The sequence below is a fragment of the Pleurodeles waltl genome, chromosome 11 (genome assembly GCF_031143425.1).
Source record: "Pleurodeles waltl isolate 20211129_DDA chromosome 11, aPleWal1.hap1.20221129, whole genome shotgun sequence".
Taxonomy (NCBI): domain Eukaryota; kingdom Metazoa; phylum Chordata; class Amphibia; order Caudata; family Salamandridae; genus Pleurodeles; species Pleurodeles waltl.
The window spans coordinates 207,435,313-207,462,046 of NC_090450.1; the positions used below are offsets into that span (position 1 = coordinate 207,435,313).

The window sequence follows — 26,734 nt, forward strand, 5'->3', positions numbered from 1 at the left end:
CCACAGCAATCATCATCCTCTCCTGCTCAGTGGTTATTATGGTTATCAATCCATTTATTTATTTATTAACTACGTCTGCACCTTTGCAGAAGTGGGAACTCCCCTCTGCGATTACTTTCCAGCACCATATCCTAGTTAGGATCAGACCAGAGCTTGATTTGTTAACGCTTGGGCCACCTGGCAATTGGATGAAGGCTCCAGAGTAGTGGACTCCATTAACCCCTTGCACGCCATGGACGTAATGGTTACGTCCATGGCTGCGCCTGTATGGTGCCATGAACGTAACCATTACGTCCATTTACCGGCCCTCGAGGGACGCCCCCCCCCCCCCCCCCCACAGGTCAGGGCTGGAAGGGGAAATCGCTTTGCCTTCCACCCCATCCCCCCGTGACGTCTGATGACGTCAGCACGCAAAAGCGTACTGACCTCAGAGGTCACCTCCCATCCAGCATGATTGCGGAACAGAATTGCTCAGCAGAGACATGACATGAAAGGAAAGGCCTTTCCTGTCTCAGCAAGCATTTCTGCTGCCCGATTGCGATGGGGGGGGGGGGGGGGGGAAGAATCATTTTTCGGGCATTTCTGCAACCCCCCCCACCCCCCGGGGGCAGATCGGCCTAATATAATTAGGGTCGCTCCCTGGGGGCCAAATTGTTTCTAGGCCATTTTTGCCCCCCGTGGGGGGGAAGATCGGCCTAATAAAATTAGGCCGATCTACCCCCAGGGTGGGCAGAAACCACTAGACACCAGGGATTTTTTTTTTTACTTACGTATAAGGGGAGCAGCCCCTTGGGTAAGGGCCACTCCCCAGGAGGGAAATAATTTTAGTCCTTTTCTGCCCCACCTTGGAGGCAGATCGGCCTAATATAATTAGGCCGATCTGCCTCCGGGGCGTTGGTCAGAAACCCCTAGACACCAGGGATATATATATTTTTATTTACTTTATGTTTTTATGTATGGGGAGCGAACCCCTAGGCAAGGGTCGCTCCCCTGGGGAGCAAATTGTATTTAGGCCATTCCTGTCCTCCTTGGGGGCAGATCAGCCTATTTTTGTTAGGCCAATCTGCCCACAAGGGGTGCAGAAATTACTAGACACCAGGGATTGGTGTGTGTGTGTTTTGTTTGGGGGGGCTGCCCCTTGGGCAATGGTCGCTCCCCATGGGGGACACATTACTGTTGGCCATATCTGCCCCTTCCCCCCGGGGCATTTCAGCCTACTTTTTGGAAGGCCCATCTGCCTCCAAGGGGGGCAGAAAGCCCTCCAGAGATCAGGGAAGAATTTTTTTTCCTCCCCAAAATAAGAGGGTGGGGGTATGGCCATACCCCCACCCCAAATTAATGGGGCCAAAGTTGTTCTGCCCACTAGTGGGCAGATGGGGCAATTACCCCCGATCCACACCCTGGGGGGGGCGAGAGTCTACTAAATGGCATGGAATTAAAAATTATATATATATATATATATATATATATATATATATATATATATATATATATATATATATATATATATATATATATATATATATATATATATATATATATACTGGGGTGGTGGCTACCAACCAGAACGGGCCTGGTTATGTCCCCACCCCAACTGAAGGGGGTAACAGTCTTTCAGCTCTCCCCCACACACTAAAACATTTTATCCCATGGCAAGCAAGAAGATTTGGGGTTTTGGTTTTACATTTAGGCCATGAGAGCTTGGTAACTCAAAATCGTCCCACTTGGAATGGTGAGGGCTGCACTTTTTTGACTTTGGGACGCTGCCATTTAGAAAACTCCACAAGACCTAGACACATCTGAAAACTAAACATCTGGTTGGTTCCAGGGTGGTGTGCTTCACATGCACCCCGCACCATTTTCTTACCCACAATGCCCTGCAAACCTCCAACTTTGCTGAAAATCACACATTTTTGTGATGGAACCTTCCGGAATCTGCAGGAATCCACAAAATTCCTACCACCCAACATTGTCCCATCTATACCAATAAAAATTCTGCTGCACTGGTCAGCCTAAAAATGTTTTTTTTTTTTTTCCCCCCCCAAACTGCCCTTGTGGACCCGCTTTGGTTCCCCCTCAATTTCAACATGTTTTTGGCTCTTCCCCGTCACAGGCACTTGGCCCACCTACACAAGTGAGGTATAATTTTTACTGGGAAACTGAGGGGAACGTTGGGTGGTAGGATATTTGTCCCGGTGCGGTGATCCCACGCGGAAATGTGGGGAAAAAAGTGATTTTTTTAGTTAAATTTGAGGTTTGCGGAGGATTCTGGGTAGGAAATCATTGGGGGATCCACGCAAGTCACACCTCCTGGACTCCCTCGGGTGTCTAGTTGTCTAGTTTTCAGAAATGTCTGGGTTTGGTAGGTTTCCCTAGATGGCTGCTGAGCCCGGGACCCCAAAAAATGCAGGTTGCCATACCAACCCAAAAAAAAGGTCGTTTTGTTTTTGTTAATTTTGATGTGTCCAGATAGTGTTTTGGGGCATTTTCTTAGGCCTATCCCCACAAGTGAGGTACCATTTTTATTGGGAGACTTGGGGGAAGGCTGGATGGAAGGAAATTTGTGGCTCCTCTCAGATTCCAGAACTGTCACCGAAATGAGGAAAAAATCCTTTTTGGGTCAAATTTTTAGGTTTGCAAAGGATTCTGGTTAACAGAACCTGGTCAGAGCCCCACAAGTCACCCAATCTTGGATTCCTCTAGGTGTCTAGTTTTAAAAAAATGCGCAGGTTTGCTAGGTTTCCCTAGGTGCCGGCCGAGTTAGAGGCCAAAATCTACAGCTAGGCACTTTGAAATCTGATGTGTTTTTTGCAATGTAAAAATGTGATGTGTCCATGTTGTGTTTCCTGTCGCGAGCATCAGGCCTACCCGTGCAAGGGAGGTACCGTTTTTAATCGGGAGAGTTGGGGGAAAACACAATAGCAAAACAAGTGTTATTGCCCCTTGTCTTTCTCTTCATTTTCACCTTCCAAATGTAAAAAAGACGTGTAATTGAGAAATGCCCTGTAATTCACATGCTAGTATGGCACCCCGGAATTCAGAGATGTACAAATAACCACTGCTTCTCAACACCTTATCTTGTGCCCATTTTGGAAATACAAAGGTTTTCTTGATACCTATTTTTCACTCTTTATATTTCAGCAAATTAATTGCTGTGTACCCAGTATAGAATGAAAACCCATTGCAAGGTGCAGCTCATTTATTTGCTCTGGGCACCTAGGGTTCTTGATGAACCTACAAGCCCTATATATCCCCGCAACCAGAAGACTCCAGCAGACGTAACGGTATATTGCTTTAAAAAATCTGACATCGCAGGAAAAAGTTACAGAGTAAAACGTGGAGAAAAATGGTTGTTTTTTTTCCACCTCAATTTCAATATTTTTTTTATTTCAGCTGTTATTTTCTGTAGGAAACCCTTGTAGGGTCTACACAAATGACCCCTTGCTGAACTCAGAATTGTGTCTACTTTTCAGAAAGGTTTAGCTTTCTGGGATCCAGCATCGGTTTCACACCCATTTCTGTCACTAAGTGGAAGGAGGCTGAAAGCACAAAATATAGTAAAAATGGGGTATGTCCCAGTAAAATGCCAAAATTGTGTTGAAAAATGGGGTTTTCTGATTCAAGTCTTCCTGTTCCTGAAAGCTGGTGATTTTAGCACCGCAACCCCTTTGTTGACAACATTTTCAGGAAAGAAACCACGAGCCTTCTTCTGCAGCCCTTTTTCCCCCCCCCATTTAAAAAATAAAATAAAATAAATGGAATTTTCGCTGTATTCTGGCTAATTTCTTGGTCTCATTCAGGGGAACCCATAAAGTCTGGGAAAAAAAGGATGCAAATTTGGTGTGGGTAGCTTACGTTGACAAAAAGTTTTGGAGGGCCTAAGCGCGAACTGCCCCAAATAGCCAAAAAAGGTTTGGCACCTAAGGGGGAAAAGGCATGGCAGCGAAAGGGTTAAGGTGGTCACCCACATCAGTAGGACCGAGCCGCTGATTCTGTAACCGCTGTTAACTCAATGCAGCTCGTTTGGCCTGGGCCTCTTTCAGCACTAGAAGTGCAGCACCAAATCCTGTCAACACTTAAAAACTCAAAGGGTGCCTTGCAATCCATTCAGCTGCTCGATTGAAATATTGGGCGTCAGCGAAGACGGAAGCTGAGCGAAGTAATTTTCTCACTGCATGATGGCCTCGCCACACCCTCGGCGTGCATTACCATCATGACATACTGCATCATTGAAAAAAAACATTTCACACAAAGGCCTCGCATTACTTGCCTTCGAAGGTTAAATCTGCAGGGGCACCTGCATCTCAGAGTATCAGCACCTCAAGATTCAAAGTCACAACATGCAAGAAAGAGAAAAAGCAAACTGCAAACGTTTTCTGCAACACCCCGAAAACCCAGAAAAGATTCTACAAGCAGATTCCATAGTCTTGCTATACTCTAAGCAAATTAAGACAATTGTATTCTCACATCCCCTTGCTGCACCCAAATATCTATACACATCGACCAAACCTATCCATTCACTCATCGCTCAAGAATGCCTTCCTTGTCCTCTTCCTCTCTCCCCCACACCCAGTCGGTTATGGTCACCTATCTTAACATGGGCCAATCTTTGCTATGGTGCTTGGTTGCTTTGCAGCTAGTTTCACACTGTAAAAAAAAAAAAAAAAATCCCCTATGTACACAGTAATGAAAATGTCACTTACCCAGTGTACATCTGTTCGTGGCATTAGTCGCTGCAGATTCACATGTTGTGCATAGTCCGCCGTCTGGTGTTGGGTCGGAGTGTTACAAGTTGTTTTTCTTCGAAGAAGTCTTTTCGAGTCACGAGACCGAGGGACTCCTCCTCCTTTGTTCCATTGCGCATGGGCGTCGACTCCATGTTAGATTGTTTTCCCCGCAGAGGGTGAGGTAGGAGTTGTGTATGTTAGTAATAGTGCCCATGCAATGGATTGGATAAGTATGTACCAAATAAGGTTTAAGTAATATATTTACAAATGTACAAATGTTGAAGATAACTTCCAAACGGCTACAGGCTCCCGGGGAGGCGGGTGGGCACATGTGAATCTGCAGCGACTAATGCCACGAACAGATGTACACTGGGTAAGTGACATTTTCAGTTCGATGGCATGTGTAGCTGCAGATACACATGTTGTGCATAGACTAGTAAGCAGTTATCTCCCCAAAAGCGGTGGCTCAGCCTGTAGGAGTGGAAGTAGTCTGAAATAAAGTTCTTAGTACGGCTTGACCTACTGTGGCTTGTTGTGCGGATAGCACGTCTACACAGTAGTGCTTAGTAAATGTGTGAGGCGTAGACCATGTGGCTGCCTTACATATCTCGTTCATTGGAATGTTTCCTAGGAAGGCCATGGTAGCGCCTTTCTTTCTGGTTGAATGTGCCCTTGGTGTAATGGGCAGCTCTCTCTTTGCTTTGAGGTAGCAGGTTTGGATGCACTTAACTATCCATCTGGCTATACCTTGTTTTGATATTGGGTTTCCTGTATGAGGTTTTTGAAATGCAATAAACAGTTGTTTTGTTTTCCTAATTTCTTTTGTTCTGTCAATGTAGTACATTAATGCTCTTCTGATGTCTAATGTATGTAGTGCCCTTTCAGCTACTGAGTTTGGCTGTGGGAAGAACACTGGTAGTTCTACCGTTTGATTTAAGTGGAACGGTGAAATAACTTTTGGTAAAAATTTAGGATTGGTTCTAAGGACTACCTTATTTTTGTGTATTTGAATAAAAGGTTCTTGTATAGTAAACGCCTGAATTTCACTTACTCTTCTTAGAGATGTGATGGCAATGAGAAATGCAACCTTCCACGTTAAGAATTGCATTTCGCAAGAGTGCATGGGTTCAAAAGGTGAGCCCATGAGTCTTGTTAAGACGATGTTGAGGTTCCATGAAGGAACAGGTGGTGTTCTTGGTGGTATAATTCTTTTTAGGCCTTCCATAAACGCCTTAATGACAGGTATCCTAAATAGTGAAGTTGAATGGGTAATCTGCAGGTATGCAGATATTGCTGCGAGGTGTATTTTTATGGAAGAGAAGGCTAGATTTGATTTCTGTAAATGTAGTAAGTATCCCACTACATCCTTTGGAGATGCATGTAATGGTTGAACTTGCGTATTATGCCAGTAGCAAACAAATCTTTTCCATTTGCTTGCGTAGCAGTGTCTAGTGGATGGTCTTCTAGCTTGTTTTATGACTTCCATACATTCTTGTGTGAGGTTTAAATGTCCGAATTCTAGGATTTCAGGAGCCAGATTGCTAGATTCAGCGATGCTGGGTTTGGATGCCTGATCTGTTGTTTGTGTTGAGTTAACAGATCTGGCCTGTTGGGTAACTTGACATGGGGTACTACTGACAGGTCTAGTAGTGTTGTGTACCAAGGTTGTCTTGCCCATGTTGGTGCTACTAGTATGAGTTTGAGTTTGTTTTGACTCAATTTGTTTACTAGATATGGAAGGAGAGGGAGAGGGGGGAAAAGCGTACGCAAATATCCCTGACCAGTTCATCCATAGAGCATTGCCTTGAGACTGCCTGTGTGGGTACCTGGATGCGAAGTTTTGGCATTTTGCGTTCTCTTTTGTTGCAAATAGGTCTATTTGAGGTGTTCCCCAAATTTTGAAGTAAGTGTTTAAAATTTGGGGGTGAATCTCCCATTCGTGGACCTGTTGGTGATCTCGAGAGAGATTGTCTGCTAGTTGATTTTGGATCCCTGGAATAAATTGTGCTATTAGGCGAATGTGGTTGTGAATTGCCCATTGCCATATCTTTTGTGCCAGAAGGCACAGCTGTGTCAAGTGTGTTCCCCCTTGTTTGTTTAGATAATACATTGTTGTCATGTTGTCTGTTTTGACAAGAATGTATTTGTGGGTTATGATGGGTTGAAATGCTTTCAACGCTAGGAATACTGCTAACAATTCTAGGTGATTTATATGCAGCTTTGTTTGATGTACGTCCCATTGTCCTTGGATGGTGTGTTGACTGAGGTGTGCTCCCCACCCTGTCATGGAAGCATCTGTTGTTATCACGTATTGTGGCACTGGGTCTTGGAAAGGCCACCCCTTGTTTAAATTTATACTGTTCCACCATAGAAGCGAGATGTATGTTTGGCGGTCTATCAACACCAGATCTAGAAGGTGACCCTGTGCATGTGACCATTGTGATGCTAGGCACTGTTGTAAGGGCCTCATGTGCAGTCTTGCGTTTGGGACAATGGCTATGCATGAGGACATCATGCCTAGGAGTTTTAATACCATCTTTGCCTGTATCTTTTGTGTTGGATACAAGGCTTGTATAACCTTGTGAAAATTTTGAACCCTTTGTGGACTTGGAGTGGCTATTCCCTTTGTTGTGTTGATTGTTGCTCCTAAGTATTGCTGTGTTTTGCACGGCAGAATGTGAGATTTTGTATAGTTGATGGAGAAACCGAGTTTGTAGAGGGTTTGTATGACATAATCCGTGTGGTGTGAACACTTTGTTAGGGAGTTGGTCTTGATTAGCCAATCGTCTAGGTACGGGAATACGTGTATTTGCTGCCTTCTGATGTGTGCAGCTACTACTGCCAGGCATTTTGTAAATACTCTTGGTGCGGTTGTTATACCGAACGGCAACACTTTGAATTGGTAATGTATTCCTTTGAATACGAACCTTAGGTATTTCCTGTGCGAGGGATGTATCGGTATGTGGAAATACGCGTCCTTTAGATCTAAGGTTGTCATGTAGTCTTGTTGCTTTAGCAGTGGTAACACGTCTTGTAGCGTGACCATGTGAAAGTGGTCTGATTTGATGTAGGTGTTTAGTGTTCTGAGATCTAGGATTAGTCTCAGTGTTTTGTCCTTTTTTGGTATTAGAAAGTACAGTGAGTAAACTCCCGTGTTTTTTTGTGTACATGGTACCAATTCTATTGCGTCCTTTTGCAGTAATGCTTGAACTTCCAGTTCTAGAAGGTCTAGATGTTGTTTGGACATATTCTGTGTTTTTGGTGGGACATCTGGAGGGAGTTGGAGAAATTCTATGCAATAACCATGTCGGATAATTGCTAAGACCCAAGTGTCTGTTGTTATCTCCTCCCAAGATTTGTAAAACTGACTTAGTCTTCCCCCCCACTGGTGTTGTGTGAAGGGGTTGAGTGACTTGTGAGTCACTGTTTGGTTGGAGGGGTTTTTGGACTTTGAAATTTTCCCCGGTTTCTAGGGAATTGTCCTCCTCTGTACTGGCCCCGAAAGCCTCCCCTTTGGTACTGTCCCTGGTATGTAGACGGTGTTGATTGTGAGGTACCGGCTTGTGTGGCTTGACCCTGAAACCCCCCTCTGAAGGTTGTTTTGCGGAAGGTGCCGAAAGTGCCTCTGCCCTGCGGGGAATAGAGTGCGCCCATGGCCTTGGCTGTGTCAGTGTCCTTTTTCAATTTCTCAATTGCTGTGTCGACTTCAGGACCAAACAATTGTTGTTCATTGAACGGCATATTGAGCACTGCTTGCTGTATTTCCGGTTTAAAGCCAGATGTGCGCAACCATGCGTGCCTTCTAATGGTTACTGCGGTATTTATTGTTCTTGCAGCTGTGTCCGCTGCGTCCATAGAGGAGCGTATTTGGTTATTGGAGATGTTTTGTCCCTCCTCAACCACTTGTTTTGCCCGTTTTTGAAATTCCTTGGGTAGATGCTCGATGAGATGCTGCATCTCGTCCCAATGGGCTCGATCATATCGCGCTAGGAGCGCCTGAGAGTTGGCGATGCGCCACTGGTTTGCAGCTTGTACTGAGACCCTTTTCCCAGCTGCGTCGAACTTGCGGCTCTCCTTATCCGGAGGTGGTGCCTCGCCTGATGTGTGCGAGTTGGCTCTCTTGCGAGCTGCCCCTACCACGACTGAATCTGGTGGCAGCTGTGAGGTGATAAAAGTAGGGTCCGTGGGCGGTGCTTTATATTTCTTCTCCACCCTTGCAGTTATCGCTCTACTCTTGACAGGGTCTTTGAAGATCTGCTTTGCGTGCCTTAGCATTCCTGGAAGCATAGGCAGGCTTTGGTAGGTGCTATGGGTGGAAGAGAGGGTGTTGAAGAGGAAGTCATCTTCGACAGGTTCTGCGTGTAACGACACGTTATGGAACTCTGCTGCCCTAGCTACCACCTGTGCATACGCTGTGCTGTCCTCAGGTGGTGAGGGCTTGGTAGGGTACGACTAAGGACTATTGTCTGATACTGGGGCGTCGTACAGGTCCCAAGCGTCTTGGTCATCTTGGCTCATGGTGGTATGAGCCGGTGAAAGTGACTGAGTCTGTGCCGGTGATATATGAGTCACAGGTGGAGGAGAGGGTGGCGGGGTTACCTTTTTAACCACTTTTGTTTGTGGTGTTTGTTCCTGTTGGAACTCGAGTCTCCTTTTTCTCCTGATTGGGGGAAGGGTGATGATTTTCCCTGTCCCACTTTGTATGAAGATTCGCTTTTGTGTGTGGTCCACGTCAGTGGTCTGCAACTCTTCCTCAAATCTGTGTTTGCACATTTGAGAGGACAGTGATTGTTCCTCTGAATACGAGCTGGCAGTCGGTTCGGTTGCCGGTCGTTTTGGCACCGAAACTGTGTCTTGGCCTTTTTTCGGCTCCGAGGAGAATTTCCTCTTTTTCGGAGTCGAGCCTTCTCGGCGTCGATCATCCTCGGTGCCGCTGTCTCTGCGTTGAGCAGCTTCGGTTCCGCTCTCTCGGCGTCTATCTTTTTCGGCAGCACTGTCTCGTCCCGAGATTGCTGCGTGCCTGTGTCTCGACCGGAGTCGGACGATCTCGGCACTGGTTCGGCCTTTTTCGGTGCCGATGGACGGTCACCTACTTTATGGGTTGAGCCATGGCCTGTTGGCAGTGGCGTCCCCTGGGCCTTGTCTGTTTTCTTGTGTGGTGCTTGCTTCGACGTCTTACTCACGGTTTCTTCGACGTCGAATTCTTCCAAGTCCGATTCATGAATGGAGAAGGCTTCCTCTTCTTCTCCATGTTCCTCGAACCCTCGTTGTCCTGTCGGCGTGGCCGCCATCTGCAATCTTCTGGCTCGCCGGTCACGGAGCGTTTTTCGGGACCGAAACGCACGACAGGCCTCACACGTCTCTTCCCTGTGCTCGGGCGACAGGCACAGGTTACAGACCAAATGTTGGTCTGTATATGGATATTTATTGTGGCATTTAGGACAGAATCTGAACGGGGTCCGTTCCATCAGTGTCGATCTTACACGCGGTCGGGCCGACCAGGCCCCGACGGGGGATCGAAATTACCCCGAAGGGCTACCGGAGCTCTTCACGATTCGGTGTCGATTCTATTCTAACCCGATACCGAACGAAACAATACCGACGTAGTTTTCCGAAGTTTTGACTATCTTTCCGTCCCGAAACCCGGAGCGAAAAGGAACACGTCCGAACCCGATGGCGGAAAAAAAACAATCTAACATGGAGTCGACGCCCATGCGCAATGGAACAAAGGAGGAGGAGTCCCTCGGTCTCGTGACTCGAAAAGACTTCTTCGAAGAAAAACAACTTGTAACACTCCGACCCAACACCAGACGGCAGACTATGCACAACATGTGTATCTGCAGCTACACATGCCATCGAACATAAAGTTAAATATGGTGGGTTTTCTTGCCACTTTCCTATAATTAGCTCCTTTTGACAAGCAGTATTCACAACTGGATAAAGCTTTTCAACCTGCCCTTCATTCTTAGTCAAAGGGCATTTGTTTGTGGCACTGGCAAGAAAGTAAAATCATCAGTATCCACAATGCCAATCTAAATTGAGACCTATGAAAAGCGTTATCAATACTGCCAATTCACATTACTTAATTTTCATTAATAACAAGGAAAAGCTCAATTAATGGCTTCCTTGAAAAGTTATTTTAATGGTTGGGAGAGGAGAGGGAACGTGAGCCACTTTGGAAGAGCAAAAATCCACAAGGAGAACAAAATGGTGTTCAGAATATTGTTTCAGCAGGATATAGAAATTAAAGAACAAAGTGTTGTGATATACGTCTGAAAAAAAAGGTAACAGAGAAAGAGAGAAGACTGTGTGTGTGTGTATCGAGGACAGGTTACAATGGAAACAAAGAAAGAACTGCAGCAGTAAAGTGGAATGCCACTGAATGGTGTTGAGCGTGACAGAGAATGAGATTAAGTTTGCTGTTCAGAAACATGGCCTTAGGAAGTGATTTAGTGTGAGCTTGAGAGAAGACAATGTCATAACAGAGCAAATGTGCAGCGTATGAAAGGGACTGGGACTGTTACTGAGGTATGGATTGCACCGCCATCAGAGATCAGTCAGAAGTTACCAAGGACACTACGTTGCCGCCCTGGACTTTCATTTCTCAATATTTTACATTCTGGGAGTTGTGGTCTTTATTTACTAAATTTGAATAAATTAGAGTAATGTGACAGATTACAGTGCACTGAAATTGGAAAGCCCAAAACAGGTCCAGATGCCCATGGTGAGAATCAACTGCAAACCTAGTCATGCGGTCCAAAATGTGGAGACTCGGGGCAGCAAAGAAACTGAGGAAGGCAATACTACACTAGGCCGGATAGCTACTCCATTCACGTGAAACTCTTGATGGTCAGCGAAAAGGATTAATATGAATGCGAAATTACTGTAAGGTAGGAGAGGGCATATCTACCAAACCAAGTATATTTCCAATGAGAAAACATGGACAATAAAGGCTGTCGAAGAAGGGAAGGCGGAATATTAATAAGGTTGAGGAAAGTGGTGTAATTTTTCCCCGCATAATTTCACACACCTTGCATATCTAGATGCACCATTTTGTGTGCTGTATCTTGCCGAACTTGCTTCACGTGAAGTGTGCGCACTTGGGATAAAAAAACAAAAACTTGCATGAAACTGGTAGAAGACTGGTTTGAGCAAAATATATATATATATATATATCTTTGGTGAGATACATTCTGCGTGAACGGGTCCCTGGTATGCAAAAATTATGCGAAATTGCATAACGCAAAATCTCAAGTAATTTTGCTTGTGTGATAATTTCCCCCAGGCCCATATATTAGCCAAGAATGTTATAAGCAATAAGAATGATGGGCAGAAACCAACATGATATTTACTCCTTCAGTCGCAGTGCGACTGAAGGAGATCAGAAAGAAGGAAAGGAAGATGTACAGTGTACAGGTATAAACTTGAAGGGCATACATATTCCAAAATGAGCTTCAAACGAAATAATCTCAAAAAGGTGAAGAAAAAAAACAAAAAAAACACTTACATTATCACATATAACAGGGCTTTGAACAGCACCACACTTGAACGGACTTAACTCCACAAACAAAAGCACTTACTTGCTTGTTTGCGTAGGAAGTAAGTGTTTCCACTATGATGGCACACATTGCAGTGAAAGCTGTAGTTGGTCATGAAGGGTAGACATGTTCTATGGAGGACACATTAAAAAGAGACAGGTCAGGGTTTTTAGTTCACAGAAAAGGAACACAAGTCTATCAATTATATGCTAACTTTCAATTAAAATTGGACATAAACTGCATAGAAGCAAATTCACTCTAATCTGCTGTGTCCCTTCATGTGCAGCTGGAAAAAGAAAAATCCTTCTTCCCCCACTATACCATGCACACAATATGGAGTGTAGCCACTTCTTAATTACTCACAATATTGTAGGATGTAGAGGGATGGATGAGCACAGGAGATTAACTCAAGTATCACGGAGTATGCAAATAACTAGCAGGGTGAATCACCAATACTGGTGGGCCACTGGGCCATTTATTGTGACCATCCATTTTCATTCTAGTGGCAATATCACTGATGTATGTTTAGCTCATATCACAGTCTCCAACTCTGTAGACAATACCACCAAGCAAGTTTCCCTTATCCTGAAATTTTGATTCCGTTCTAGAAGGCTAAGGCCTTCAAATAGCCCCAACTTTGAAGTGTTTGCGGACATCAGGGAATACCAGTGTAGTATACACCTGCTTTAAAGTAACTCCTTGCACTAACATTCTTACAACTTGTTACATCCATGCACAGTGAGATCTTGTGGCTAAGGCTGTACTATATAAACCCTACACTAAAACAAATTCTATAGCACTATACTGACGTCTAAGCAAACTAAGATTAATCTACATAGTTGTAATTGGGCTAATATTCCATGTATTTTCAGCATGAAAGTTATGACTTTCGTAATTCACTTTTTTTAAATTGGCCAATAATTAACAAATGAAGGGTTCCCACTGTGCCCTCCAGTATGCCCTCAATCACAAAAGCCTGGCCTTAAATCAAAGGGACTAGTCATAACGTTTTCCTTCTAAAAAGGAGTATTTTCCATGGGAAATCCCTCTAACCGGTTTGGTGAACTACAATGTCTGACTGCCAAAGGTCGATTCCAAAGCAATCATACGTAGTGTCAATGTTGAAGGTTTCCGCCGAGAACCACTTTGAGCAGATCCCACACTGAAGTTCTATCTCTCCAAGCTGGCGACCACTGTCGTCATCAAGAGAACCAGTCTGAGTGTCCATCGCTTCTGATCCGTCTCCAGGACCTTCCTGCAAGAACAAGGGATTTCACACAAAATACATTAGTGTTCAGTTTTGGCATTACAGTTGATGGGTATTACATAGAGAACTGGCTTAACGGCTTGTAATGGGAGGTCCTGGTTTGCTCAAGACAGTGCCATGACCTATAATAGTTTGAATAGTCCTAGCAGGATTGATTATGAGGGAGCGTAGCTCTTATACTCAAAATGAACATGAAATGTTTATGAACTAATGCATAATAATGCCGCATAGAAAATGTATTAATGTGTTATTGCTAAACATGCGCTTGAAATGTGCCCACGGGGAGTGGCCGCCAATGTATACAATGATTAATGAAGCTGACTAATAATGAAATGATACGTTAATGTATGATTTTGCACTAATATTAAGAATTATATGTTAAAGTTTTGCTAATAAATCATTAGGCCTTAGTTAGCATGAGTCGAGGCCTAGCTGCTCGGTTTCATATTAAATGTGTTTTTTCTAACGTGCAGTGTGCTGACTTGCTGAAGGACATGTACTCGTACTTTTCCAAAGCTAAAAGATGTGTAACCGTAGTAGATCTGTTCTCATGAAATTCGACTTGCATTCAGCAAAAATGTTTCCTTGAGCAACAGTGTAGACTCGTTACAGGTACAAGGTCGCCTAAACCAGTACAGACAATGAACCTACTGACTGAGGATGCGAGAGGACCACAAGAGTATGAAATCATACCAGTCATTCTACCCGTCGGAGACGTCAATCACAAGAACCAATAAACTATGTGAGAACTGTTATGGGGTTACAATTTTGATAGTACCACTGGAAACCCATTGGATAGAGATAGAGGGGAGCCAACCCTACCCAATTAGAAATTAGGGGACTGTACAACAGAAAAGGGATAAAAACCTTTGACACGAGGAGCCCTTAGGAGATGCCATTGCAAACTTTTGCTATGACCCAGACACTTTGTCACTCTGATTAGAGACTTTGCTGTTTGGTTCTTCAAACCATCCTCGCCCTTATCTTGCCCGTTCTATACTTCTCCTCCTTATGAGGGAAGTGTCCCTAATTAACCCGGCTTGCTGAATTCCCTGGCTGATGGCGAATCAACTGATGTCCTGAGGACGAAGACTTACTCTGTATGCTGACCCATTACAGAGGGTAACTATATGATGATGAACTTGTAATTGTCTGTTTGCCTTTCCTTTCTAGGTACCAACTGCCTCTTTTGACAGAGACCATGTATAGATGTTGTCTAAATTTATGTTACCAAATTGTTTTGCATGAAGCCCACCGTGCCAATGCTAATTCGAGGTTAGTTAAGAGGTTCACTAAATAGACAAATTACTGAATCAATGCTTGGTTGAATAATGCACTAATGATACTCTGCTAAGGTTAACCTATGTTGACGTTGTGTTATGTTCTAATGTTCGTGATAATTGCTTTGATGAAATCTTATTCAAGTTGCCATATTATGACAATGCTGATGTGTTTCATGGTTTTGAGACTAATAAACTTACTAGTAGAATTGTAATCAATAGGGAATAAACATAATAAAATCATACTAAACTGGTGTGGTTATTCATGACTGAAAGGTCATGGTGGTTTCCCAGTCTTATTGATAATGTTATTGACTTATTGATTGACATGTTGATTAGTTATCTCGTCCTAAGGTGTCTTTAAACTGGGTCAAAAGATTCATTGGCCTAAAACGAGTCCCAGAGTGAATAAATTAACTAGATTGGGACGCGTTAATTATATACGCTTAACCTTGTGTCTTTGGGGCCACATGTGTGATATGTCTGTATTGAAGTTGCGGGGGGGGGAGGAAGGAGGCAGCAACCACAACACCCTGAAACTGGTAAGCCTACTGGAGCCTTATTCAGCAGAAAAAGGCCAGTCTTCTGGGAAATGCAGTCCACACGAACAATAAAAAGGCCTTAAAATGGGAGTACGTTCAGGCTAACCCCGACTTTTTAGAACAAGTATATGTAAATGCAGGCAATGCTATGCACTGATGAATAAACCGCTTGTAGGTGTAGCCCCCGCAGCCATATTATAAAATCCTCTTGGACATTATTAGCTGTCATGAGGGATTTATTCTCTAAAGAATCTAGGAAACCAATAAAGTGTGGCCATAAACAGCACCCATAGTATAATACGCGTAGGATAGCAAAAGCTTTACTCTTGGGTTGCATAAAAAGCATGAGACCAGGGCAGAATCCCAGAAGTTCTGAAAATACATAAAAACAAGCTTAAATCAGCCAGAAGTGCTTGTGAGGCGGGGGTTTGGGCAGACTTAACGCTTGCAGCAAGGTTTGGGGACTCCAAAGCACTCTGGGCCATTGCAGCACATGGCAGTCGCTCTGCGATTTGCCCAGTAGCCTTCCATATCGAACCATACAAGTGGGTTAAACACTATGCTGAGTTGTATTATGCAAAGGATAGCATTGGAGACGGTGGTGGGAGAAGTGATACCACCCCCACACCCCTACCCCCATTACTCTACTGGGTGAATCAAGGATACCTGAAATAACTTACACGGATTCCTTTGGGACACTGAAATCAATTGTAGCCTATAAAGCTCCGGGTCTGGACTGTATCCCATCGGACCTCTACATCTCCGAACCAGATATTTGGGCTACTTATATATTCCTACTATCATAAGCAATTGTGAGATGGGGCCCCAATATGAATCTTGGCATAGTGCAGAGATCGTTCAGATTCATAAGAAAGGCTGGCGGGACGAACCCGGTAATTGTAGACTGATCAGCTTAATAGACGGGCTTCAGAAGATTTTCTGTCAACAGGTTCTGGGTAAAATATCTGTTTGGGCTCAGTCAAATGACATTTACAAACTTTCAAGCAGGTTTTTGCCTCAAAGTAAGTACTCTTGACCAAATATTCAGGTTGATGACCATAGGATTGGTGCCACGAAAATACCAAAGTTATTTTTCACGGACAACATCCTCCTGATCTCAAAAACTCCAAAAGGCTTGCAAACAATTCTACATCGTTTTTTACTGTTCTGTGTAGATAGTGGCTTAGAGCTGAATACAAGCAAGACCAAATGCATGGTGTTTACTCAGTTCAAACAAGAATACTTGCGCATGATATCCCACTTGAGTAAGTAGCCAATTTTGTTTATTTGGGATGACTTTATCTGACAAGTATAGTTGAAAGGCCAAGATAATTACAAGTGTGCTGAAACTACAGTAGGAGACTAGCGCAATTCCAAATATGGCAAAAAAACTAAAATCAACAAGTATAACACCTGCTCTAGAGCTATACATAGTAAAGCCAAAAAGAGGAAACAATAAAACACTGCCATCTACGGTGCAGAGCTCTGGGGCCACTCAGCCATAAACGATCTGGGGCCACTCAGCCATAAATTAGCTATCTGTGGCAGAGAATAAGATCATCAATCAGCTTATTAACCTTCCTCTTAGCATTCAAACACTTCCTTTGATGCAAGATATGGACTTGTATTTACCATTCAGTTGAGACCTCTGCTATTTCGGCACAGATTATGTTCAACACCAGAGCTTTAACCGTATATATATCCTCTTAGAGAACTCCTATGTTCAGTTGGACATCTAAGGATTCCATGGTTGCTTTATGTTAAGAAAATGTTTAAAAATCTCGCCCTCAAGAGTCTTTGGGGCAGCCCAGATGATTCTCATTTGATACCAAGGACAGATGTCGGGACTATATCTGCAATGAAACAATCGAGAACTGCAAATTAGGGAATCTATCAGATTTATTTGTAGGTTACAAGATTGTCCCATCTTATGAACCTGTATTCGATGTTATCCAAGGTTCTTTCCCTAAGCAGTTATACCTGAAGTTCAGATACGGGATTTTCCCCCAACACTTGAGTTCACAGTTGAATGGGGAAAAAATAGACTGGCTAGTACTAGTGGCCCATATTGTGACAGTGCGCCTGAAACAATCTCACACTTGTTTTCTTTTGTGTGACAGACACACACACACACACACACAGGTATCTGGTGCAGTTTCGACTGAAAGTGCACTAGGTCCCTGCTAAACAGGCCCCCAGTGCCAGAAACTCTTTCCCTAAAACTGCTGTGGTTTTTCCCTATTGGCAAGCCTCTAGCTACCATGTGGGTAGCTAGGGCATGTGGTACTTAAGGAAGGCCACTGGGGGTGCAGCACAAATTGTGCCACCCTCAGGGACCCTCCCCCTCCCCTCACTAAGTGCACACAGTGCAGCTTTCGCAGGCTGGGTGTCTTGGGTAGAACTAAAATGAAAACACGACAAGGAACACAGTCTGTGTGCCCTGTCCTCATTGCACTGAAAGCAATATATGCAAGTCACCCCTCTGGGCCTTCCAGCCCTAAAAGCAGGGTGCAGTATATTACAATGTGAGGGCATACCTGCATGTGCAGATATGCCCCTGCTAGGTCTTTGTCTATTTTCAAACATAGTAAGTGAACAATGGAACCATTAAGTACATGTGCTGGACACTGGTCATAACGAGTTCCCCAGCTACATGGTGGTTTCACTGACAATAAGGACTTTGATTTCAAACAACTCCTATTAATAAACCTTCACTGAATCCAGTTATGGATTTATTAATACGAGCACTCAGAGGGTACCTTAGAGGTGCCCCATGAAAATCCTACCAGCTCGTTACGTGGGCACTGACTGGCCAAAACCAGTACAGCCACCTTAAGACAGAGTTCTGGACCCTTGAGGTGAGAGCCAATGCTCTCACGGGTTCAGAACAAAGACCTGCTTTGGGTAGAGGTGTGACCTCTCCCAGGCGGGATGGACATTGCAGGGCGGGGAACTTCAAAGGCCCTGCCGCCTTTGAAATGCGACCCAGGCCTCTCCAAATGGCATGGGAGGCCAACCCCCAGTTCCTCACCCCACTTTTGGAGGCAAGACCAGCGGGAAAATTAGGAGCAGTGCCTAGTTCATGGCAGTCCCAAACCTTTGGAGGGCGAGCTCAAGTGGAGAATTATTTTTAAAATGTATTCATTTTGCATGAAAGGAATTAGGCCAATAGGGTTGGGCTATGCCCACTTACCAAAAGAAGTGGACATAGCAGTGGTCATAGCAAGAGTGTAGCCACCCTAAAAGGTGAGTAGCACATTGGCTACCACCTGACACTCACAGTAACGCCCCTAAATTCAGTATTTCGGTGGCACAGCTGAACCTTAGAATCAGATTCCTGTTCACCTAAGAAGGAAGAGTCGAACAAAACAGAAGTCACCCAGCAGATAAGACTGAAGACACAAAGTGACTTTGCCCCACCCCTCCCGGCCTGTCTTCAGCCTTCAAAGAACCTGTGCTAGGAAGAATACTGTTTTGAAGCCCAGCAACCTCAAAAGCCTTGGGAGGACTGCCTGTCTTCGATAAAGGCCAAGAACTCCTGTGGACAGTGGACTTGTGCAGAAGAAGCATTCTCTAAAGACGAAGTCTGCCTGAGGAACAGAGAAAGCGCCACCTGGATCCACCTTTGCACCCAATGCCCCCAGACAGAGTCCAAGTGGCCAAGTAAGCTGTTTCCAACAACCAAATACACCCCTGCACCCGGAGTCCCTGGGCCTTGAGGAGCTGGACAGTCAGTTACCTACGACTCCCGGCATACCAAATTACCTGAGCAGCTGTGGGTTGACCTCTCCCAGCCACAGCCTGTTTCTGAAACTGTTCTCCTCCACTGAATAACACTGGGCACCCAAAGCTGTGTTGGCACTGCACACAGCACCCCGTGCCACTGAGTGCATAGGTTTGATGCTGCCTTGTGTTTCCGCCCCCCCCCCCCCACCACCTTCCCCACCCCCATACCCAGTGCATACCTAAACTCCTGGAGAAAAACCTGACACTGCTTGTACTTAACTGGGAGCAGCACATCTTCAATCCTGCTAGTCTCCATTGACTAACATTGGGCACAGACTGACTTATGCACCCTGACGCACCCGTGCTGCTGGAGGTGCACTCTTGCTATCAACCTGAACCTTGGCCGTTGATAGTCTAAAACTCTGAAGACTGATTTTAAGTTGTGTACTTACCTGTGAAAGTGCATTCCTGTTTTCAGCCCCATAGGTTAACTTTGAAGACTATGAAAATTGCACTGTCGATTTTTGAAACAGCAAAGTGTTTTTCATTTAGAAACTGCTTACCTTATAGCTAAGTTCTTCAGTTGAAAGCATATATAAAAGCAACTGTTATTTTTCTAAATTGGTTTTGGATTTTTTCTTCATTTATTGCCTCGGAGTACAACAAAGGCTTAACATGACTCCTTGATCAGCTTTAGTTTTCGCCCACACTACCACAAAATAGCACTAAACCTATCTATTTCTGCCTCTGCCAACCTTTGGGGATCCACTGGACTCTCTGCACAGTGTACTTCATTTTAGAGCACTATATACAGAGCCAACTTCCTACATGAATATTGTGTACAATAGGATTGTGGTATTAATGATTATCAAGTCAACTTTTTTTAATGTTGGTTTGGACAATTATGTAATCTTTACTTAATGTAATATTTAGAACATTGGGTCTTTGTGATGTATGTTTTATGGATTGAAATATCCTAAATTAATTACTACTACATTAGGTCAGTGAGCAGGAGTAAAGCACAACTAGAATTGCCTGCTCCTGTATTTGGTTTTCCAGACACAACACCAACAGTACAAGATCAGTTTGTAATACAGCAGATGCAGACCAACAAAACGGTCAGCACTTCCATCTTGCCCGCATCCCGCCATGCATGTCTATGTTAACCAATTATTAGTACAATACTCAGTGACTCAGGACTTTACCCTTACATACTTTCTTTTCTACAGCTTACATGCATGCTAACAATTTGAAACATGGAAGAAGGAATGTAAGGAAACGGGTTCTGCCCATCAAACGTGCCCCAATGTATTGCTTTTTAATACAGTTTTTTTTTTTACCTTTTTACCGTGGGTGAACCTCACAACCTGTGCATCACCCATGGTCAACTTCAATGGGCTGCGTGTGTTTACTGCCAGTGTCTCCCTTTTAAGATAAGGCCACTGCAACAAACAAGGGTAAGGGCCATTTTGTTGGTTACACAAGTGCACGTTTAAGGGCTGATTGTGAGAGAGACTCCTGTCATGCCCAGTAACTGTGCCCAGTACCTGTACACAGATAGCCTGGCACAGAGGCAACTCTGAAGGACTGCATTATTGACCTGGGGTAGACCTCATAATGTTAGTGTACACTAATAGGAAATGTTAGTGTTGCTTACTATCTTGTCTGCAGTTACACTCCATTAATCACCGATGGGGAAGGCTGTGTTGGAGTGCAACTTTGCTTCCCTTTGGCAGAGACCAGTGAAGTTCCAAAAACATTTCAGCTTACATGTCATACAGGAATGTCATTTCTCTGACCAGCTCAGGATCAGAGCCTAGGTCTTTTGTCACCTTGCTATGCCAAGCTGATTAAATTTCTCTCTAGCAGCAGCCACAAAGGCCTCTCCATACAAATGGAGAAATTATCAGTGCTTCACTCAGCTCCTGGGGAGGACAAGGGTGGGGTGGAATACTCTGTATCAATTAGCCAGCTGTCACACTGTAGCAGGGATGGGCCTCAACGAGCCCACTGAACAAAGGAGGGATGCCAGACTTCTGGAGGCAAGACAGGATGGGGCTTCCTTTGAAGATTTTGTGAAAAGGCCTAGGCAGTGATACCAGCAAGGGGTGTAGCTGAGGCCTCCAGAGCAGATGTGACAAGCGACTACTGGGTGACACCATTTTGAAATGTACCAGCAGACTGTGCAGGAAGGTTGGGGTGAAGAGGTGATGTTGCACCCTGGGGTGGGCCGAGGTGCCTTGCTTCTGGAACCTTCTACCTCCACTTAAGAGGTCTTACACAGGGAGGGTAAGTTCTCTCTTGGTTGTAACCTTCTGCTCGATACTGGGGCTGGAGGCAGCAGCCATGGATAACTGGAAGGAAAAAAACCCGAAAACAAAACCCTGATGGCCATCTGGACTAGGGACTTCAGCGGGCCCCAGGGCCTGTGGGGCTCTTCCAGGACCAGGAAAGCTGTTCCTCCTACACCCCTTAAGACTAGCAGGGAGAATGACTAGGCTTCTGCACCAAGGAGAGAGGCCCAGAGAAAAAACAATGACAAAGTTCCCTTTAAAGTTAGAAACCTTGGAGGCCAGGAGGCCTAAAGAGTACTCCAGGTAGCTAGGGATTCCCCAATGTGGCCCGAGATATCAGCGGGCAAAGATTTGGACCTTTGATCCCCAGAGAGCATGTAGCTCCCCTGCCCAAGCCTTTCCAACTCCCCAGGATGGGCTAGGTCCATCAGACGGGGTTGCCGCAAGAATGCCTGATGTATTTTTGTCACGAGAGGCACGAGTAGGGTCCCTACCACAGCATCCAGGAGGTCTGGGGACCCACATGCCGATTTATGCAAATGGGACCTGGGACCCCCCCCTCCCCCTCCAAACTCTGGGCCACCGATGGCACCCACGATGGGGAAGGGCCATTATGCTTCTCCTGAGGGAGAACAGAGAAAGGGCCAAGAACCACATCCCTGGGCCCCAGGAACCCATCCCTAATACCCATGATGAAGAAGCTGCCTACGGATGGGAGGAGGGGGGGGTTGGAGTGCTCACCTCTTCTCGTCCCACCCCCAGCCGTCCCCATAGTGCCGTCCCACCCTGCCCCACAAGCCCATAGGGACGAGAGGCTGCCACAAACACCAGGACCTTGCCAGCAGAAGAGGACAGAACAGAAGAAGTGGCTGGCTCCTGCAGCAGCACAAAGGAGAGCTACGCACACAGGGAGCTGGCGGTAGCAGTCAGGGGTGGGCTCCATGGGCTGTCCTCATCAAACAGTGGCCCAGATGGAACGGAGCATTCACAAAGAAAAGGCCACGCAATAGACAAAAGAAATAAGGCATTGGCTCTTCCAGGAACAGCAAGAGAGCTGTTCGATTATTCACTGCTCCTGAGGAAGTGCCCCATTATGCCCTGCGGTCTCTGCAATTCAGCACATTTCCCCCCCTGATGGTGGCCCTAAGGCAGCTAGATCACCACCAATGAACCCAAAAAAAAAAAAAGTGCAGGGGAGCTGCAGAGCTGTTGCAGCTCCCGCCACAGGCCCAACGAGAAATTGAACAAAAAAATAGGTTTGTCGGGACTCAAAAAGGATGACCAATCCAGGCTTTTCCCTGAATTTTCAAGCTCTCCCAAGGCTGGACCATCTGCCCTTCAGTTGGAAGTGCAGCACCCTCTAGGGGTGATGTTTATTGCGGCAACTACTGTGGCCTAAAGACATCCGTCCTCTAGGGGCAAAGTGGATGGTTACATGTGGTTTATGATTAAAACTGGACGCCCTCTATGGGCTATTTTTCATAAATGCGTTTTCAAGGCTGAAAATATCTAAAACAATGTTTTTTTTAAAGCACACAGGTAGGTGATCATTTTTAAATGCTTTATTGAAAGAATAAATGTTGACAGTGATTACTGATCATAAGGTATATGCTTTATTTACATTAATAAGTGCACTTGCACATGATTATATCTGAATATTGCATTTTCTTTTAAAACGATCATACTTTGACATGTGGTGTGTTGGTCTCGACCTCGATAGTTGGTCAGAGGTGATTACGTAGTCTTCAGAAGTTATTTTAATCAGCCTTTTGCATATTTGTAAATTACTACATAGACCGGAGTAGCGCTGGTTATAAATGTACTTCTCCTTTTCAAAAAGAAAAAAAAAGCACACAGTAAACAATCATTTGAATGTTATTATTGCTTGCCAGTGAATGGTGATTACTAACCCACACTGCCTCCCATGGGCAAGCCTCATACTGCTGTGCTCCAATACCCTGACAGAGTCAAAAAGCTACAATGGGGTGTTTGGTTCAGAGTGGAGGGCAAATGTGGACCTATTGATGCAGGCCACACAACTAATGTCCAGTTTCCTTACAAGGAGGTTTACCAAAAAAATAAAAAAATATTATAGGAGGACTACATTTTCCCCATGAAATACGCAAGTGGCAAAGTTCATTCAATGGTGGCTGGTTATTTCTGTTGGCACACACTTAAAATGTCTGGACAAATAAAAAAGTACCATTCCCTTGTATCACTACTACGGTGCTCTAAAAGAAGGGTAATCAAAATATCAGTCCATCCCTCAATTCATACACCATGATTGCAGTTTTCAGTTGTCACACTAAGCTTTTTTCTCTGCCAACACACATTTCGTCACAAAGGTATAGCGTCAGGGCTAAAAATACAACAAAATCTCGGTTTACACAAGTTCATGTCTTGGTTTCACATTACACGAATTTCCCTCATCACCTTGTGACACAATCAGAATAAAATATTAAAAGTCCAGTTCAAATAAACTAAAAGCTTTAATACAAAATCATGTTAAGGTGCCCAAAATGGAAACCTCTCAATAACAGTCAGAAGATGCGTTTCAATCATGACTCATTAACACCAAATAAATTATAGATAAGTGTATCAAAAGTAAAAAAAAAATGCAAAATTGCACAATCACACTATTGTGGCACATGTAGACTGCCTCCTAGCAGGGCTGGGGCGGGAAGCCAGGATCCCACGTATATCATTCAAGAGCTCCAAATCTTCTTGCGGACAACAAAGCACACTTGAGGACCAGGACTATTTGAAGGAAAGAGTTTATTGGCAACGCGTTAGATTGTTGCAATCCTTTTAGCAGCCATATTGAAAATGGTGTTCCATTCCCTTTAAAAACAAACTTTCACACCCACGGTGATTAAAGAAAAAAAGCCTACGTCCCCAACAGAGTAATTTGCTTGATATCCAAATTCAACATTTGTCAGTTATAACATTTTAAGCATACAAATGATGGTCAAGTGGCCTTATCCCCTCACCTATTCTAAAAAACACAATATTATCAAATTAACTTTTATTTAATCACACCAAATGATTTCGTCAAAAAGATGCATTATAAAAAGGGAAGGGGAAGGACATAACCCCTTACACTCTGTGTACCATGTTAATATGGGGTTCAGTTATCTCTCTGACCAATATGAACAAAATGTTCCTCGTCAGAGTTTAATCCTCTGGGAGTTGGACTATTGAGACAGATGATAAATTCGGACACCAAATTCCTGAGCTTCTTCTCCCAGTCTGTTTGTTAAGGATGACCCAGTCAACAACCTTAAAATGGTAATTCATCAGTACTTCTGTTATGAACCTGGGACCAACGTCTCACCACAGGGTAAATGTTGCCAACATTTCTTATGGCCCACATATGTTCAAAAATCCTCTTATGAACTGGAAAAATCATACTTCCTACAGACCATAAGCCGCAAGGGCATACCAATATATAGACACAAAAGTAACTACTGCAGGTAATAAACTTACTAATGTGTCTGACTTTTTTCCAGTTGGTAAAGAGAAGGTCTTAGTGTTCTTACTTGTTCTACAGGCTTTACAGTGGCCAAACCTATAAAACCCTTGTTGATTCGTAAGCCACCCTCCCACATCATTTCTCACATTCAAATTGATGTGCACTAACATAGCCCTATGCAATGGCGATTTCCTAGATTTTTCAAAGGGATTTATTGATAGTTCACTGCCAATCACAGGATCAGATTTCACCAGATGCCAGTGTCTATGAATCATCCTTTTCACCAAAAGTGATTTTGCATTATAATTAGTAATCAAACAAATGTCATTCGACCCTTCCTTCTTTTTAACTCTCGGAAAGAGAAGCTCATCCCTCGTACTAATTTTTTCACCTTTTCCTTAGCAAAACCTTCCTGGGATACCTCTCCACCATTTTGCATTCTTCTTCCTGATAAGCGTGAGGATTACTACAATTGCACTTAGCTCTCAGGAGATACCCATAGGGGATGCTCCATCTGAGTCGAGTGGGTTGGTGCCTTTGGCCATGTAAAAATGCTATTTCCAGCTGAGAGTTTACAATACAAGGAAGTTTGCATCTCTCCATCTGCAATCTGGATAAAAATATCCAAAACTTCCAATGCCTTGTCATCTATTTTGTGTAAATGCCAAATTTAAATCATTGGCGGAAATGGGAGGTTAAAAAAATAAAAAATAAATAATAATAATTTAGAGACGGCATCTCCGCTATCATCCCAAATGATGAATAAATCATCAATATACCTGGTCCACAAAACTATGTGCTTGGTCCAGAGTTCATTGGTGCCAGTCCAAACAACCAGTTCTTCCCACCAAATCCCTTCAAACCGAAGTCAATGTGTAACACCACAATGGAAAAAGATTTTGGCCCCCATTACGCCGCGGTGGCGGTCTCACTGCCAGCAGTGAAGACCGCCACCCTCATAATGTGGCGGTCTTCACTGCTGGCAGTGAGACCGCCACCGCGGCGTAATGAGGGCCAAACCGCCACATCTCCGCTGGTACCAAGGGGCCGTAGATCAGCATCTCTGACCCAGAAGTCCACTGAAGAACGTAGGCGGCATCACGAGTCTCCTTTCCACCACGGTTTCTGCGTCAGTAGCACCGCCACGAAAACCCTGGCAGAAAGGCTACCGGTGACAGGAAATTTCTTTCCCGTCGCCAGCAGACGACTCTCCCAGCCCCCCTTCAATTTCAATTCCTCCCACCCCCCTTCCATAACTGCTCCCCGCCACCCACCCCACTTCCATAGCGGCACCTCCCCTCTCACCACATCCATAACAGCACCCCCTCTACCACACTCCCCCTGCACACACACACACCCATTTACTCACAGGCATACATACACGCATTCACTCACAGGCATTCCAACACGCACTCACTTCAACAATCCTACACGCATTCAAACGCCCATACACACACACACACACACACACATTAAAAAACCCACCCACATGCAGACAACACTCCCCTCCCCTGTTAGACGATCGACTAATCTTGTCCGGCTAGGAGGTAGTCCAGCAAAGAATGGGAACAGGTACTTCCACTTCCGGCTGCGCCCTGCTTTCAGAACACAGTCACCCAGTGCCAATAGGAAATCACCTTTCTGAAGCAGGGGTAACATCTTGAAGAGTAACCATGTGAAAGTGTTCTGATATCATGTAATGATTTAGTGGTCCGAGATCCAGAATGGACCCAAGGGAGCTATTTTTCCTGGGGATAAGAAAATAAAGGGCATCCACACCTGTTCCTTGATGCCGAGTAAGAACCAGCATGATTACTTCTTCTGCAAGCAGTGATTGAACTTCCTGTTTGAGAAGGGTGATGTGATCTTGTGAGGGCGAGGTTGAATA

At 44.5% G+C, this 26,734-nt stretch overlaps 1 protein-coding gene across 4 annotated transcripts in view; it reads right to left on the reverse strand.

Moving 5' to 3' along the window:
* Window positions 1-26,734, reverse strand: part of ASH2L (ASH2 like, histone lysine methyltransferase complex subunit) — a 231,446-nt gene that overhangs the window by 166,691 nt on the left and 38,021 nt on the right. For all 4 annotated transcript variants that reach the window (XM_069213442.1, XM_069213441.1, XM_069213444.1 and 1 more), the window contains 2 exons: window positions 13,375-13,520; window positions 12,308-12,396 (listed from right to left, as the gene is read on the reverse strand). In XM_069213442.1, coding sequence (XP_069069543.1) covers window positions 12,308-12,396; window positions 13,375-13,520 — 235 coding nt within the window. The remainder of the gene's footprint in view (window positions 1-12,307; window positions 12,397-13,374; window positions 13,521-26,734) is intronic.